Source organism: Calidris pugnax, unplaced genomic scaffold (assembly GCF_001431845.1).
Source record: "Calidris pugnax isolate Ruff unplaced genomic scaffold, ASM143184v1 scaffold53, whole genome shotgun sequence".
In the NCBI taxonomy this organism is placed as follows: Eukaryota; Metazoa; Chordata; class Aves; order Charadriiformes; family Scolopacidae; genus Calidris; species Calidris pugnax.
In genome coordinates, this window is record NW_015090792.1 from 51,578 (window position 1) to 69,066 (window position 17,489).

Genomic DNA, 17,489 nt, shown 5'->3' on the forward strand with positions numbered 1-17,489 from the left:
GGGAATCATTTCTGAGGCTGAGATTTCTTGCTGCTTTGTGCATCCCGGCAGGGGAGGCTCTGGTGCTGTACCTGCTGGTGCCCCTTGCCATTTCCCACCTCAAACTGCTCCTCTGGGAGCAGCAGGAGCCTGATGTGCCATCATTCCCTGTCACTTCTACTCCACGGCTGTTGGTACCAGGCAGCCCTGCTACCGCCGGCTGCGGCTGTGTCCTCCCCGATGCTCTGCTTGTGCTGCTTTTTGTCGTCTCATGTGCTGTTTGAGGTGATACACAGTCACACAAAATTAAGATCCGACTGAGAAAGCAGTGTGCATACCAGCATGAACCCCTGTGGGAAGAAGAAATTCATCTTAGGAAGCCCAGAGGTACTTGTGTAGTTGGGTTGTACTTCGGTGCTTTGACCCTAAATGCAACAAAACGCTGTGCTGATTTTCAGTTTCCGAATATGGTGACAATTAAGATGCAATTTTAGTTGTAATAATCCAAGTCAAGCGATAGGCACTGTGAGCAGTTTGCTGTGGGATTATACGTTGCGTGTATAATCCTATATTCTAATCCTGTTATTCTGTGTATGTGTAAAGGAAGAGGAGGGGTGGAAGGGCTGAGCTAGGACACGGGGCTGTCAGTTGGCGTGACTGAGGTGTTTGTGTGTATTCCTGACTGTTGTGAAACCTCAGATTGGTAGTTGTGTGCTTTGTGCCATGGCAGTCGGGGCCATTGGCCCTTGGCTAAAAGCAAACAGATATGAAGACTGAGCTGTATATTCTGGGCGTGCGTGCCCGTGGTTGATTTAGCACGGCACGCTGCGGAGCTGGGATAAAGCCATTGCCTTTCCCAGGGGCAAGATAAGAACCCCCTCGTTTCATTAGATGCATCATTATAATTTGGAGCTAAAATAGTAGGTTACATGGCAGTCATGGCTAAAAGCAAACAGATATGAAGACTGAGCTGTATATTCTGGGCGTGCGTGCCCGTGGTTGATTTAGCACGGCACGCTGCGGAGCTGGGATAAAGCCATTGCCTTTCCCAGGGGCAAGATAAGAACCCCCTCGTTTCATTAGATGCATCATTATAATTTGGAGCTAAAATAGTAGGCCTTAGGTTCATGCTTAGAATCAAAATTGTACAATTATATAGAGGGAGTAACCGCGGTCCCGGCAGAGGTGACAAAGCACAGAGGTCCGTGCTCCGTTGTGTTTGTGCCACGGCTCTGAGATCACACCTCCAAAAGACACAGCCCTTCAGGGAGGTGTGAAATGGCCCTTGCACACCTGTGTTGTGCGTGGTCGTGCTCCCTACCTGTGTATCCAGAGGGGAGCCGAGATCACCCCCCCAAAAGACACAGCCCTTCAGGGAGGTGGTGGCACATCGCTGTGTGAAACGAGCCTTGCACACCTGTGTTGTGCATGGTTGTGCTCCCTACCTGTGTATCCAGAGGGGAGCAGCTGCTGTTGGCCTTCCACTCCCTACGTGCACACACGAGCAACACAAACCTTGTTCTCCAGTCCCACCCTGCGAGGGCTCCCACCTCCAAGACCTGGAGATGAGAATTTCTGGCAGTAACGAGGCTGTTGCCTGAAGAGTGTAGAGAGGGATGGGAAACTTGCAGGAGTTAATTACGATCCTCTTTTTCCATTTGCAACACAATAAATATCTTCTTCCCCCCTTCCCGCCTTCATAGGAAGCGCTATAAATTCCAATCCACAGAGAGTAAACCTGGTCTTAATTAGTTTTCTTTCGTATCTTAAAATAATTTGCTCGCAATATTAGGAAAGCAGTTTTTCTCTGCTCTGTGATGCTTTCTACACCTATTATCCTTCATTTAAATTGTATCCTTGTTGTACAGTAATTAGAAATCACTGCATATGTTACAGGTGTCAAGCTTCCCCTCTGCTTCCTCTACCCCCTGCTGAGTTGCCTTACAAAAAAAACCTATTAAAATACAACACTGACCCATGTGTGCTGACATTCTGGTTTTGAATTGCAGCTCACCGCTGTAGATGCGGACGAGGGACCCAATGGACAGATAGTATATGAAATTTTGGCTGGGGATCAGGGAGACTTCATCATCAATGACCGAACAGGCCTTATCACCATTGCTCCAGGAGTTGTATTGGCAGTGGGGCGATCCTACGCTCTCACTGTCAAAGCATCTGATAGTGCTCCTCCTGCGCAGAGAAGGTAATTCATCTTATAATGAAACTAATTTTGTAATCAGTGCTTAGCAGGGCGTAAGAAGCGTGGTGCACCCTTGTGTCTGTGACCTCTCACTGGAATGCAGTTCAATGTGTGCTTTTTGGTGTAAGGATCTCATTTTGGAAAAAGTGTCATGCTGGAATTCTTTCGCTTTCTGTTCCTTATTTACATTTTCCTTATAACACAGAGTTTTCATTATTGCATTTGCTTGTAATGGCCTATTTTTTTTAAAAGTCCACGTGTTGTGCTGTCATTGTGCATGACCATTTGCGAAGAGAAATTGAAGTGAAGGGATGTGAGGAAGAAAGCGAGTGAGAAGGGAGAGGCTTTTTGTTCAGAATGCAGCTTGCTGTGATGCAGAAAGGCTGAGAAATAGTCCGGTTGCTGAGCTGGAGACCTTCTGTCCAGGTATAGGGTGTGCAAGGTCATCCAGATTGGCACGCTGGGGACATACTTAACAAGCTGTGCCAGTGGTGATCGCTGCCCCAGCTTAGACCTTGATTCTCACTGCCAGAATTATTTCTGTTCTCCTCCAGCTGATAAAGCAGAGCAGCCTGCATATTTAGTGTCGTTAGAATAGGATGCTCGCATGTTCCAAAAAAGTAAGGGTACCAAGTGCCACTTACCTGCTTCTTTTATGTTTTTCATATGGCAATTGTGCACAAATGTTGTCGTTTCATGACGAGGTAGGGGGGTGCATAAAAGTGGCTCTCGTGTTCCAAGCCTGCTGTTGAAAATGTGACAACCTCATTGTCCAAAGAGGATGGCAGAGAGGAACAGTCGTCTCCAGCATTTAAATCTCCCAGAACCTTTTCTCTTCTCCTCAAACAGGGAAGGTGAGGCAGAAAGATTGCTCAGAAGTGGAATTTCAGTCACTGCCTTTTCTTTAGGACCTGTTGCTTCTATCATGTCTCCAAGAAAGCTGCTCATACTGTTCTGCACATATTTTATAATTACATATTCCAATAACTGGAAACACTTTTCAGATACTCAAAAGTTCCCATGTTAATGGTCTAATTTGGTTTCAGCAGTCTTCAAACCCTCATTTTTGTATTCAGATTGTTAAATTGTTCATAAAACTAATATCTGGTAACGTAGTCTTCTGGTTAAATTTTCTTCTCCTTTCCCTCTGTTGCTTGCTCTCTTGATAACCCACTCAGGGTGGCTGATGGTAGGCTGTTAGCAGTGCTGAGAAGATTGCAGACTATTATGTACTTACTTTTGTGTAGTACTAGCATAGTATTGAAGTAGAGGAGAAAAATCAATAAAAAACCCCATAATCGGAATCCAGCCACGTGGCCCCAACAACAGTAGCCCCTACAATACAGCTGTGATTGCTATCAGCTCCTTTTATGTTTGAGAAATCTTTATATTGCTTAAAAATATGTACTTCTGATGGTATAAGTGGGGAGCATGTGCTTCCTCCTCTGAAAATTACTTTATTCCAATAATCTTAAAAAGTGGAAAAACTCTCCTTTCTTGTCGTTTCTGCTCGTCTCCCCTTTTATAGAATTAATAGCATGTAATTTGCTTCATAACTTTTAACGTGTGTTCAAAAAACCACTCCATCTAAGCAGTGTTCCTGTAGCAGCAGTAGGTGGCCCCAGGGCCAGCCTGGCCTTGAACTGAGGTGGTTTTGGGGTCCAGAGCTCTTTTTTCTGTGTCAGTGAGGGTTAAGAAATCAAGGGGAGGGCTGCTGGACCATCAGCAACATGCTATGGAGAAAGAACGTGAACAACTCTTACTGTCTGGTAAGGTACAGTTAGATAAAAAATATTTTGCTGCCTTCCTGATGTCCTGTCTGTAGGACTGGAAACCCAAAAATGAGCTGGTGGTGCCTGAAGCTGCCTCCTGCCATTTCACACAGAGAACAGCCTGAGAGAGCTCATGTGAGCTACAGCTTGGAGGTCTTTAAAACTGTCATTTTGCATCTCCTCAGTTCCTTCCCTCTGGCTGTGAGGTGGTCAGTATCTCACAGTTGGGGTTGTAGGAACTTGTCGCTCCTCCTAATGCAAAGTTGTCACATTGTGTTAGGTGGTTTACGTTCATGGACTCATGGAATTGTCAGAGTTGGAAGGGACCTCTAGAGATCATCCAGTCCAACTCCCCTGCCAAAGCAGGGCTGCCCAGAGCACATCACTCAGGAGCATCCAGGTGGGGCTTGAAGATCTCCAGAGAAGGGGACTCCACACCCTCCCTGGGCAGCCTGTTCCAGGGCTCTGCCACCCTCACCCCAAAGAAGTTCTTCCTCAGATTGGAGTGGAACTTCCCATGGTCCAGCTTGTGCCCGTTGCCCCTCGTCCTGTCACTGGGAACCACTGAGAAGAGTCTGGCTCCCTCCTCCTTCAACCCACCCTTTAGATCCTTGTCAGCATTGATAAGGTCTCCCCTCAGCCTTCTCTTCTCCAGGCTCAAGAGCCCCAGCTCTCTCAGCCTTTCCTCATCAGGGAGATGCTCCAGTCCCTCCATCATCTCTGTTGCCCTACGCTGGACTCTCTCCAGCAGTTCCCTGTCCCTCTTGAACTGGGGAGCCCAGAACTGGACGCAGGATTCCAGTTGTGGCCTCCCCAGTGTGGAGTAGAGAGGAAGAATGATCTCCCTTGACCTACTGGTCACACTCTTCCCTACACAGCCCAGGAGTTCATTGGCCTCTTGGTGATGAGGGCCAACATGGCCCTTAGGGGAGGCAGTGCCCCACCAAGATGCCTTAGGGGAGGCAGTAACCAGTATTTGAGACCAATAGGAATGGGCTTGGTCTACCTAGCTATTATGTATCTGCAGGCAGGAAGGTGTGTGCCTGGAAGAAAAATCAATAAATGAAGGATTTAGATGTAGTTTCAAATATTAAGAGTTTTTTCGCAAATCTGGATTCTGCTGCAGGACTTACCAAGCTAACTGGAGCCATGTGTCCCTTGGCTGGGGTTCAGCTCTCCCCTTGCTTATGCACAAAGACAGACCAAACGACACAATCCAGCTCAGGAACTGTAGCACTGTAGCCTTTGTAAGCGCAAATTTAAAATTAAAGGCATCCTGTGTGTCTTTTTTGCATGGTATGATGTTAAATTCTTGGCAGGTGACTGTGCATGGAAGAAGATATTTTGCTGAGTATCATTAAAGTTTCCATCTATAGCAAGCCCCATTAATGTAAGTTATTGAGGTGTATTTAAGTACGCTTAAGTACTTTAAGTATACTTAAGTTTATACATAGCATAAAAGTTTGAAGATGAACTTTAGCTTTTTAGAACTGAAGTTATAGTTCAGTTTAGCAGTTTCTGCACCAACTGCCATTGCTGGAAGGCTTAGTGCTGTCTCCTTTCCTTTCCCGTGCCAAGGTAGATCTTGCCAGCCCCTGAAATGGGCTGTATGTAGCACACAGAAAAGGAAGAGGTTACAACTGCAAAGCACTAATCAAAAATGGATTGGAAATGAGAAGTAGCTGTTTGATGTTATGGTGCTTTTAGTTTGCAGACTACTAGTGCTTTACTTTTGTGATCTTAAAGATTTGGAGAAAATTTGCTTACTGTGATCAAAAATGGATTGGAAATGAGAAGAAGTAGCTGTTTGATGTTACGGTGCTTTTAGTTTGCAGACTACTAATGCTTTACTTTTGTGATCTTACCTTAAAGATTTGGAGAAAATTTGCTTACTGTTGTGATGAACAGAAACAATTGGGGTTTTTTTAGAGTTTGATAGACAATAAATCAGCTTGGGTATTATGTAGCAGGATCAGGAAGAAAATGATGCAGAATTATATGTTATTATTAAATATTCAGCAGTGGAAGAAAAATGCACACTAAACTGCAACCATTTGGATGTGTGTATCATACCCAGACAGCAGCTACCCTGAGAAAGTACACAGCCCCAGTGCTCAAGTGGTATTTTGTCTGCTGCCCCTTTGTGCCTGTTGATGAGCCATTTGGTGATGGTATTTATTTTTTTGACTCCAACAATGTAAGTGTGGAACATGGATTCAGAAAGATTAGTGGGTTATGAGGCAGTATCTTAAAATAGAGAGGAAAGTGACTGCAGTATGTAAGTATATAAGGAGGTAATTGACACCGAATGATCAGCTTTAGCTGTAATTGTCTGTCTTCCCTTGATCACGCTGGTTTTCTTTTGTATCCGTTGAGTCAGTCTTCTGCAAGTTCAGCTTCTTAAATGCTCAAGTGTATGATAGATGGTAAGGCTTTACCATTCACCAGTGCATTTCAGTGCCAGTTACGTGCTTATTTAAAAGGTGATTAAATCAAACGAGGACCTGCCTATTATGTTCCAAGCAGGAAGATCCTCATTTCCTGCATTTGTAGGTGGAAGTGAATCTGGCACTCGCTCCAAAGAGACACAGCTGTAGCAAGGCAGCATCTACAGCATCAGCATCTGTGAGGAGTTTGGGGTTGCCCTGGACTAGCTGGTAGCCAGGGGCTTGGGGCGCTGAGGGATGTTTGCCAGGCTGTCACAACACGGCTAGCAGTGGAGCAGTTTAACATTGAAGGCTCATTAGAGTCAGCTGGTATTAATTGTTAACGTACAAGTGGTGGGTTGACCTTGGTCAGCTGTTAGATACCCGCCCTGCCACTCTCCCTCCTCAACAGGACAGGGGAGAAAATAAGGTCAGAAAGCAAGATCACAGAATCACAGAATCATCTAGGCTGGAAGGGACCCTCGGGATCATCGAGTCCAACCATCCACCCTACTCTAAAGTTCTCCCCTACACCATATCCCCCAACACCACATCTAAACGGTTCTTAAACACAGCCAGGGATGGTGACTCAACCCCCTCCCTGGGCAGCCCATTCCAATGCCCAACCACTCTCTCTGTGAAGAATTGTTTCCTAATGTCCAGTCTAAACCTACCCTGTCGCAACTTGAACCCATTACCCCTTGTCCTCTCATCTGTAACTTGGGAGAAGAGACCGACCCCCCCCGGCTACACCCTCCTTTCAGGGAGTTGGAGAGAGCCAGAAGGTCTCCTCTCAGCCTCCTCTTCTCCAGGCTCAACACCCCCAGCTCCCTCAGCCTCTCCTCATAAGACTTGCTCTCCAGACCCCTCACCAGCTCCGTTGCCCTTCTCTGGACCCGCTCCAGCCCCTCAATGTCTTTCTTGTGGTGGGGGGCCCAAAACTGGACACAGCCCTCGAGGTGGGGTCTCACCAGTGCCCAGGACAGGGGGACCATCACCTCCCAAGTCCTCCTCCCCACGCTGTTCCTGACACAGGCCAGGATGCTGGTGGCCTTCTTGGCCACCTGGGCACACTGCTGGCTCCTGTTCAGCCGACAGTCGACCAGCACCCCCAGGTCCTTCTCAAGATGAAGACATAGAGATTAGACTTGACTTGAGGAAAATTAATTTAACTTAACTGCTGATTAAAATAGATTTAGATGATGAGAAATAGATAAAAACCAAACCAGCAGTGCTCCCTTTTTCCCAGGCTCAACTTCACTCCTTCATTCGCAGCTCCCCTGCCTGTGGGCAGTGCAGGGGATGGGGTTGGTCCTGAACAGCCCTGCTCTGTTGGTCCTTCCTCCCCACACCTTCCCATGCCCCACCGAGGTCTCACCCCAGGCTCCAAGGGAGTCTTTGCTCTGGCATCCGGAGCACCACAACCACCTCCTCCTCCTCCTCCTCGGTGCTCACAGTGCTGTTCCTCAATGCTTTTTTCCTCTCATTCTTCTCCCGTTTGGTGTTTTTTCCCTTTCTTAAATCCTGGTGGAGCATGGGCTGCATGGGTGGATGTGCCCCTTCTGCAGCAGGTACCTACGGATGGGACTTGTCCTGGAGGGGGTGTTCACAGGTGGTTATCTCAGAGCATGGTGAGGGTGGTGGGTGACACAGCCCCTCCAGCGTAGCTGTCTGTCGCGGTGTTACAACCATGGTCTGCCCAGCTACAGTCAGCGGCGCGAGGTGATCGAGTGCACCCTCAGTAAGTTCGCAGACAACACCAAGCTGGGTGGGAGTGTCGACCTGCTGGAGGGCAGAGAGGCTTTGCAGAGGGATCTGGACAGGCTGGATGGATGGGCCGAGGCCAATGGGATGGGGTTCAACAAGGCCAAGTGCCGGGTCCTGCCCTTGGGTCCCACCAACGGGGCCCCTGCAGCGCTCCAGGCTGGGGGCAGAGTGGCTGGAGCTGCCTGGCAGAAAAGGCCCTGGGGGTGTTGGTGGCCTGTGGGCTGAACAGGAGCCAGCAGTGTGCCCAGGTGGCCAAGAAGGCCACCAGCATCCTGGCCTGGGTCAGGAACAGCGTGGGGAGGAGGACTCGGGAGGTGATGGTCCCCCTGTGCTGGGCACTGGTGAGGCCCCACCTGAAGGGCTGGGTCCAGTTTTGGGCCCCCTACCATAAAAAAGACATTGAGGTGCTGGAGCGGGTCCAGAGAAGGGCGACAAAGATGGTGAGGGGTCTGGAGAATAAGTCTTACGAGGAGAGGCTGAGGGAGCTGGGGTTATTCAGCCTGGAGAAGAGGAGGCTGAGGGGAGACCTTATTGCTCTCTACAACTCCCTGAAAGGAGGGTGTAGAGAGATGGGGGTCGGTCTCTTCTCTCAAGTCACAGGCGACAGGACAAGAGGAAGTGGCCTCAAGTTGCGCCAGGGGAGGTTCAGGCTGGATATTAGGAAAAATTTTTTCACTGAAAGGGTTATCAGGCATTGGAATGGGCTGCCCAGGGAAGTGGTTGAGGCCCCATCCCTGGAGGTGTTCAAAAGACGGGTTGATGAAGTGCTGGGAGGTCTGGTTTAGTGATGGTGCTCCTTGTTTGTTGTGTGGGTGTCTATTTTTGTCAGTTGGGTTGACAGTTGGACAAGATGATCTTTGAGGTCCCTTCCAACCTAGAAGATTCTGTGATTCTGTTTTAAAACCTGCTGGCAAAGGGTGGTATGAAGCACCCATAGCACAGCAGTGATGGCGCTTGGTCAGAGTCCCAAACAGCTAAGGAACAATATTAATCAGTGACGTGTCATTTTGGTATTTAATGAACTGTATCAGTGAACACAGATGCTGTTTAAACTATAGGATACCTGGTAAACTCTGGTGGGAGTCTCTAAAAATACTCCTGAGTTTTCTAGCCCTGCAAGAAGCAGCTCATTGTGTGGGCATGTTTTGATTCTCAACCCACCCACCACTAGCCCCCCAGAAAAAAATAATTTGGGGCAAATCCTTTGTCCTGAAGAGGTTTCTTTCCTGCAGCCCAGAGATTTCCCAGCTTTGTCAAAGGGCTATGTGGAGGACATGTGTCCTTGCAGTGTGACACGCTCTCCTCAGGATTTTCTTCTGGGACACGGGTACTCCCTTAGCACACAGGAGAGAAGGCAGATGGGCTAGCTGAGCAAAGATGTAGGAGAAAGGTCCCTTTAAACCATATTTTGAATCTCTCTTTGAACTTTAGGGAGGCTTTTGGCTCCCTTTCTCAATTTGGAGCAGTTGGGTCTACAGCATGGTCTTTGCAGGGTGGGTGGTGAGTGCCAGTGCTCCCAGAAGAGCCTTCACCTTGCAAACTGGAGTGCTCTTTGCAGTGTATTTGGGTTAGGATCGGTGCAGTTGAAGGGTTTGCCGGGTTTCCTCAGTGGGTTTTGCAGTCTCCTGTGTTGCCGTGGCTCACTGGAGTCTCCTTGGGTTTATTTGTTGAAGTCTCCTTGGGTTTATTTGTGTGAGCCACAGCACTAAGGCAGCCTGTTACAGAGTTGTGTACATCAGTCTTCTCCCACCATTGCAGCAATGCTTTCTCTTCCCCCTCTTCCAAAGAAACTTAGCAAACCAAACAACAGCAGGGATGCTCCGGGGTGGATATTGTGCATGGCAGGAGCAGTTACCATCTCGGAATCTGTGATGCTCTTCTAGAGGACACAGTATCACCAGGGGATGATGAGTCATCTTTGTCTGTGGAGTGTGCACTGATATCTTACTGCTTTGTAAGAACAAAGAACATTTGGGCTACTTTTAAAGAAATTATTTAGCTTTTCTTCCGTTAATGTGGCAGCCTGCTTTTTTTTTTTTGGATGCAGAATGAAAAATATGTCCTGAAGCTTTTAAAGGACCAAAGGGAGGTTGTCAGAGCTAGAGAACACACAGTGTATAAAATAGATATTGTTGGTTGCTTGTGCTTATTGATTTATTGACTTTGACTGGCTTTGACTTCTTTTTCTTCCTGTGTTACAGGAGCTCTATTACTACTGTTTACATTGAGGTCCTTCCACCCAACAACCAGAGCCCTCCTCGCTTTCCCCAGCTGATGTACAGCCTGGAAGTCAGCGAGGCCATGAGGATTGGAGCCGTTTTGTTAAACCTGCAGGTACAGATGCTTCCCTGGAAGCCTTTACCACCTCCCTTCTGTCTGTGCCCATGCCACGCAGAGCCCAGTCCTTGCATACGGGGGAAAGAACAATTTATAGGGACTGAAAATTATTTCATTATAATAGCTAGCCCCTTTTACATGGACCATATAGGAAGAGTGCTTGGATATTTCTGTAACTTCTTTTTTTTGCGTTAAATGTGCTGAAAGGTACTATAGGCTGCATATGGGACTGAAGTACATGAGAAAAAAAAATCCATGAATCTCTCAAAATGCAAAAGGCCTGTGATTTCTTATGTTAAAATCTTTATATATGTGTTTGCCATAAAATCAGAGGAGCACGGGACTTTCCACCCCTAATTCACGTGGAATTTCAGCAAGATTTTTGGCGCTTGTCCTTCTTTAGCCTGTTGGTTTTTGAAAAGCATCTGAAGAGATGTACTCCCCTTGGTGTATGGAACAACTGCTGTTAAGAGGCTAACAAAAAGCAGAGGTCCCTGTGCTAACCAACCCCCCAAAATCTCTCTGCCAGTGGAAGCAGTGAAAGCACATTGCTTACAAATAATGCTGCCCAGACAGAGTTTGCAGACCCAGGTTGCTTCTCTGCTGCATGGTTAATGTAGCAGCTTTCCCCTGGCTTATATACTGCTCCCTAGGCTTTTGCTGCGCTGTGTTCTGTCCACCTGTCTTGAAAGCCAGCTGTGCAAGATGGGTAGATAAATTACAACTCTTCAGATGTTTTTGGGGGGATCAGGACCTTAAAATTATTATGAAGTAATTACGGCCTCAAGTCTAAAGCAATAAACTCAGTACAGATGCTCTCCTGAGTGTGGCTCCTGCAAACATTATAGCATTATTCGGATTTCATATAAAGCCATTCAAAGGAAGAAGACTTCAGATACCTGAGCTAAACAGAAATCAGAGAGAGCAATAGCCTTATCTGCTTTAAAGCAGTGTGGCTCTGTTGTAGTCTGCTGAGCTCAGTGGAAATAGGTCACTTCATGTCGGCTGAAGTGTGGGGCTCGGTGTGTTTTGCGCATTCCGTAAATGCGCAGGAAAAAAAAAAGTAGTAATAAACCAAACCAAAATGTGAGAAATAATGGAACTCTAATTGAGTCACTGATGCAGGTGAACGGGCAAGTTTCATTTGCTTATGAAAGATGAAGATTATTATGGATGGTTAAGCTGATGCAGTCACCTGTGCTGAGGGAGGGTGACTCATTCAGCTCCGTGCTGGCAATTAACTTCTGGCACCTCTTCAATGCCTGCCGTGAGTTCAGAACCAAGGAGCCATGCTGCTCAGGAGCCTTCTCCTCACTGGGGGGAGACACTGGGTTTTGGAAATCCCAAAGAGTAGTGGGAGCCAGGAGCATGCTGAGAAACAGAAACATAGGTGTTTACTTGACAGGTGCTGGAATATATGGCTGCAGGCCTGCCTTTGGAGGCAGAAAAACCATTAGCAGGTTTTAGTATTTCAGGATTTAACACAATTTATATTGGTTAGAAGGCGAACCTCATTATTGGAATAATCCACCTGCTTTAATGTTTCACTAAACCCCAAAGATTTTACCTAGCTTTTGTTTTCCTTTTCAAATGATCCCTGGTAAGGTGTGCTGGGTAGATCTGGGAGAGACCGCCTGTGCCAGGCAGGGCAGGGGAGATGCAGAGTGGTAACGCCAGTTACTCTCCGAGCCAGGATGCTGGTGAGCATTTTGGTGATACAGCAGTGGATGTTCTCTTGCTACATGCCCAAGATTTCCAGAAATGATGTGTTACTCTGGGAGAGAGTGAAACGCATCGGCTAGTCCTAAGAGCTTTGGGAATGCATAGGAACTGTTGTCTTCTACTTATTGTTACTGCCGTGTAGATTTATCTTATATTACCAACATGCTATGCAGGACTTGAATTAAGCTAGAAGTTACTCTGTTTGGGAAAGAGTGAAATGCATCGGCTAGTCCTAAGAGCTTTGGGAATGCATAGGAACTGTTGTCTTCTACTTATTGTTACTGCCGTGTAGATTTATCTTATATTACCAACATGCTATGCATGACTTGAATTAAGCTAGACATTTTCTGTTTATGAAAAATACTTAAATCACAAATATGTTCATCTCTTGGGGATTAGTCAAAGACTGTAGAAAATACTTAAATCACAAATATGTGCAGCTTCATCTCTTGGGGATTAGTCAAAGACTGTATCTCTTGTAGGGCTGGTGGTCCTGGACCTGAAATCTCAAGTTCAACCACCTCATTCTGCATTAATACACCCATCTGTATTAAAGGACTTTCATTGTGCAGAGTATATTTCTGTCCTCATCTTTTTTTATTCCCTGTGTAAAATTGGCCAGGACATTTTAAACATTCATAGACTGAGGATTTAAGCTTATGAAGTCTTGCGCTGTTTTTTCCAGGCAAACAGAAAGTTAGCAGTTAGTCATTTTGCTTCATCTGGGGGTTTTTTTGTGGAATTCTAACAGTAGCTTAAGGTATTGCCTGTGTTCCATAGGTAATGTGGAATGTTACCAGACCTCAAATATTTAACAAGTGATTTCATGTGTAAATTTTCACACTGACTTGTTCTTTCATGAGTAGTCTTATCAATACATTAAGTGGTTTAGACTTAAGGTCCAAGGTATTTTGGGTTGGTGCAGTAAGTTTCAGAGGCTATTCTTAATAATATTTTGTTAGTGTTGCACACAGTGTGAGGATTACAAATACTGGGAGAGAGCACAAAAGTTACTTTAAATATTCCTGAGCGAGCAAATCTGAAGAGCTGTGAAACATCAGTGTCAATAACAATGCAAATGCAGCTATTTTAAATTTGCCTATTAGACTTTAAAATACCTGTCCTTAAAACAAAATGTACCTTCTCCTTTTCCATTAAAATTTTTCATGCAGATGATGGAACGTTATATTTTTTTCTCTTACACTATTAGTTATTTTATGTGTACCCAGCTGATTGTGACTGGTGTTTTAATTAATAACATTTGAGATTAAGTAATTCAGTATTAAATGATCTCCACAGTATTAATTTGTAAATAAACCTCAAAGTTTATTGCATGCCTGGGAGGCATTTATTGCTTCATGTTTTGCCAGCCATTATTAATTAAAATATGCAAATGGTGTAATTTTTCTGGGAGTCTGCAAAACAAATAGGACCATTATCATGGTCCCGTTACGTGCTGAACAAGGAAGCAACATGAAATCATTGTGCACAATTTATGAAGTCACTGTGTACAATTGGTCTGGAAAACAGTAGGTATAGGTTGCTTTTTTCTCATGTGCACGTCTTCAGTGTTTTTCTTATGTACATAATAACTTGATGTTCTTTGGCTTTAAAGAAAGCAGGAGTTTTTTTAAAAAATTATAAGCTTTTCCCCTGTTTATTTAAGTATGTTGATTGAAGTGTATGGGTTTTTTGGACACAGGGAGAAAATGAAATGAAATGAACTAGAACCAGTCTTTTATTTTCTGTCTTTTTGAAAGTCTCCTGACTTGTTAGGAATGAATATGGACCATAAACAAATCTCTGGGATACCCATAAATGTGAAGTGAGGGCAGGTAAGCTAAAAAGAATACAAAAGACCAGTAAGGGTAGAAGCAACAACGTGACTCTGGTGATTTAGTATTTATGGTAGTCCTCAGAGATACCAGCTAGTAAGATTTTCTGCATCCAGTATTTGTACAGTTTCGTATTCTTGGCTGAAATTTTTTCACTTGTCTTTTCTGACCGTTCATATCTTTGGCATAAGAACATCTTCTGCTTGCACCCTCCAACGTGCTGACACCTCCTGTCACTCAGTGCCATCCGTGGATTTTATAAACCAATTCTCTATTCGATCCCTGGTGGTGTTAATGAAAATACTGATCGGTATTGGAACAGAGATACACACCTTTGCAGAAATCAGTCAATACTAAATGCCATCCACTGCTGTTTGACCTTCATTTTTATGATCAGTTTTGCTCTTGCTTAATCCCATCTCCCGTTTGGAGACCACGGTGTCTAAACTTGTTTGTGAAAATGTGGCAGAAGGCAATGGGAACAGCCTCGCTACGGCTCAGATGCATTATTACATCCACAGCTTTTTCCCTATTTACCAGGTCTGTTCTCCTGGTCTAAAAGAAGATTAGATTGCTTCGGCATACTTTGTTCTTGAAAAATTCAGCCTTGTGTTATCCATCTCCATATTGTCATCGCTGGTATTTACAAATAATTTGATTATTTGTAGTTTTCTGGGAATTGAGCTCTACCTGTCTGTGCTGTGATTTCCTGGCTCATTCCTCTGCGAAAGATGTACCTTGTGTTTGCCCTTCAGCACGTTTGTGAGTTTTCAAAGAAAACTGCTAATGGCTTTTAGATTGCTTCAGCCCACGATTTTCTACACTAGGATGAATTTCATCAGGCTTTAATTTCAGCAGATGATTTAAAGATGCTCTATTTGTGTACGTATCCTCTGCCTTATTCTTTCCCTATTCTCATCTGAGGTTTTACCCCTTTGTTGAGACAGTTAATTTAGTTAGCTGCTTGATTGCAGCTGCAACACAAGTGTTGGCTCCTTGACCTTCTCAACAACATTCTTTCTGCTTTTGTACTGTGGCAATGTCCCACACTCCTCAAGTTTCCTCTGTAATTTAAACATTTCTTTCTTATCCTTTGTGTTCTTTTCTGTTTCTATTACAATTTTGCCTCGACTTCTGACTTTGTCCCCATACAGTTGTGCTTGCTTTTTCTTTATACTGGTCCTCTTCATCTGATTTCGCCACTATTTTCTATACTCTTCCTTTGGTTAAGGCAAGTTGATCTCCTGCTGGATTTCCTCTTCTGCCCGCACACTGGGGAAGTTTGTGCTTCTGTTCTTCACATTGGGGGGTGAGGGGGTGATGGGTGGGTGGTGGGTTTTTTCTTGGGTTTGTTTTTTGTGTGTGTGTGTTAAGAACTGCTTTTTAGATGGTTCTAGCTACACAGTTCTTGACTGTCATTTACAGGAAATGCTTGTGGAAAAATAGATAAGAAAAAGGATGGTTGTTGAAAATATGAAAACCACAAAAATACTCTCTCCTTATCTACTTTTTAATTTTGACCTGTCTCCTATTAAATCCTTCCTTGAACTTGTTGGTTGGCCTTCTTGCAATTCTCATAGCAGTTTTTTTTTGCTGTTTTTTCCTGTGTTAACATGCCTAATCACTTTAGATTTTGAATGCTAAATAGGTGCAGCTGGGAGACAGTTCAGTAGGTGGTATTTTCTCTGAAAAGCACCTCATACTCTTTTAGGGAAAAGATGTGTGTGCACTTGGCTGAAAAAGTAACAATTACATGGCCAGTTTTGGAAATAGATTAGCGGAAACTGAACTTCAAAAGTAGTTTACTCAACTTCTGAAAAGCTATTTTATCATCTAATAGGTGGAATATACTTGTTTTGGTGCTCTTATTAGTCTTCCTGAAAGTCTCACCTGATCTTCATCCCCCCAAAAGCAAATCATGGTAGAGGGTGAGTGCTGCGATGTCCACACTGCTCAATGGAGCATCAGCAAAAGTATTTGGATTCTGCTAAACTAGTGGAAAGAAGAATCTGGATAAGAAGTGGAAATAAAGAATAGGAACAAAGGAAACAAAATGTTCAGTCTCATCAGTCTGTAGCTGCACGAAAATGAAAGTAATTGAATACAGCCTGAATTTCATACTTGTGATGCTGTGTGTTTCTGCGTAGTAGTAATTTGAAAGTCTGTGTTCAGGTTGTTGTGATTTCTCTGGATTGTAAGAATTTTTATAGGCTACGCCTTTATTTTAAGTAGCTCGTCTGTAATTACAACTGTTGCATTAGAGAGGGTAGCATCATTCCTGTATATAACTTCAATAGAACTTCAGGGGTTAATTTTCCAGTTGATAAAATGAAGGAAAGAAAAGAAAGCTTTGTAACTGACTTCACTTTATTCTCTTTTTTCCTAAAGGCTTTTGATAGAGAGGGTGACCCTATAAGATACCTCATCCAGAATGGAGATCCTCAACAAGTTTTTAATCTCTCTCAAAGGTAAGTGGAAAACCCTTAGAAAATAGACTTGTAACTTTTCAGTTAAGTGAATCTGTGGGCTGAGAGCAGAAGAAAAGACCTGTAATCAGACATACTCAGCTGTTCCTTAGATTGGCTCTTAAAAGTTAAATGAGAGCTCTTTGAATGATATTGCACTCTGGAATTTTTCACAGGGGACTATTTATTTATTTTAAACATTTTAGAAGGTAAAACTCACTGAGGTGGAAACATTCTATTTAAAAGAGTGACCAGGGATTAATTAAAAACCTTATACTTGTCAGCTCTTGAGTAATGACAGGGACAATTTTTGCTTTAGTTTCCTGCCTTCAAGCGTTTTAGTCTGTAGTGGAAAGTCTTCTGAGCATTCTTTTAAAATCTCTTTTCCTTAAATTGAATACTAACTTAAATAGAGTTAGGAGGAGAGAGTACGTTATGAAGTTATAAGCACCGGGTAGTTTTGTGCCTGTCCCACCATTCCTCCTTCATGTTACACAAGCAGATATAATTTACACTCCAAAGTGTCTTTTCTTTGCAGGAAGAAGGGAGGGTGGTGGTGAGCTGGCTTCTCATGGTAGATGATGGGAAAAAAGTAACCTGGGGCTTATTTGTTCATGGTGTGGGTATAATTGCAAAAAAAAAGATGTTTTAATTCGATGGGCAGGAGAGATTGTACTGAAACAGGTCTGTATGTTCTGAGTAAGCTCTAGGTTTCTCACTGTGGTAAATCTCCCATATATGGTGAATCAAATCACTTAGGTGGCTGGGAGACCTCCTCCATCCCACCTGGCCCTCGGGGCCCATCATGGGCACCCTGACCCCCCCAAACACCCCCACCCCAGCCCCACACCCACCCCACGTCGCGTCTGAGCATCATGGCACATGGAGGGTTTCAGCAGGAACTCAGGCATTTGTTTGCCTTTTTGATCTCGCTTCTTGGTAAAAAGGAGAGCTCTTTGAAGTGTTTCCTCCTCCCTGCTCCCCTT

General features: G+C 44.5%; 1 protein-coding gene across 1 annotated transcript in view; it reads left to right on the plus strand.

Moving 5' to 3' along the window:
* PCDH15 (protocadherin-related 15) overlaps positions 1-17,489 on the plus strand; it is a gene marked incomplete at its 5' end in the record, with an annotated part of 305,454 nt that overhangs the window by 44,198 nt on the left and 243,767 nt on the right. Inside the window, 3 exons of the mRNA XM_014966628.1 lie at positions 1,989-2,182; positions 10,346-10,478; positions 16,427-16,506. Of these exons, the coding sequence (XP_014822114.1) occupies positions 1,989-2,182; positions 10,346-10,478; positions 16,427-16,506 (407 nt within the window). The remainder of the gene's footprint in view (positions 1-1,988; positions 2,183-10,345; positions 10,479-16,426; positions 16,507-17,489) is intronic.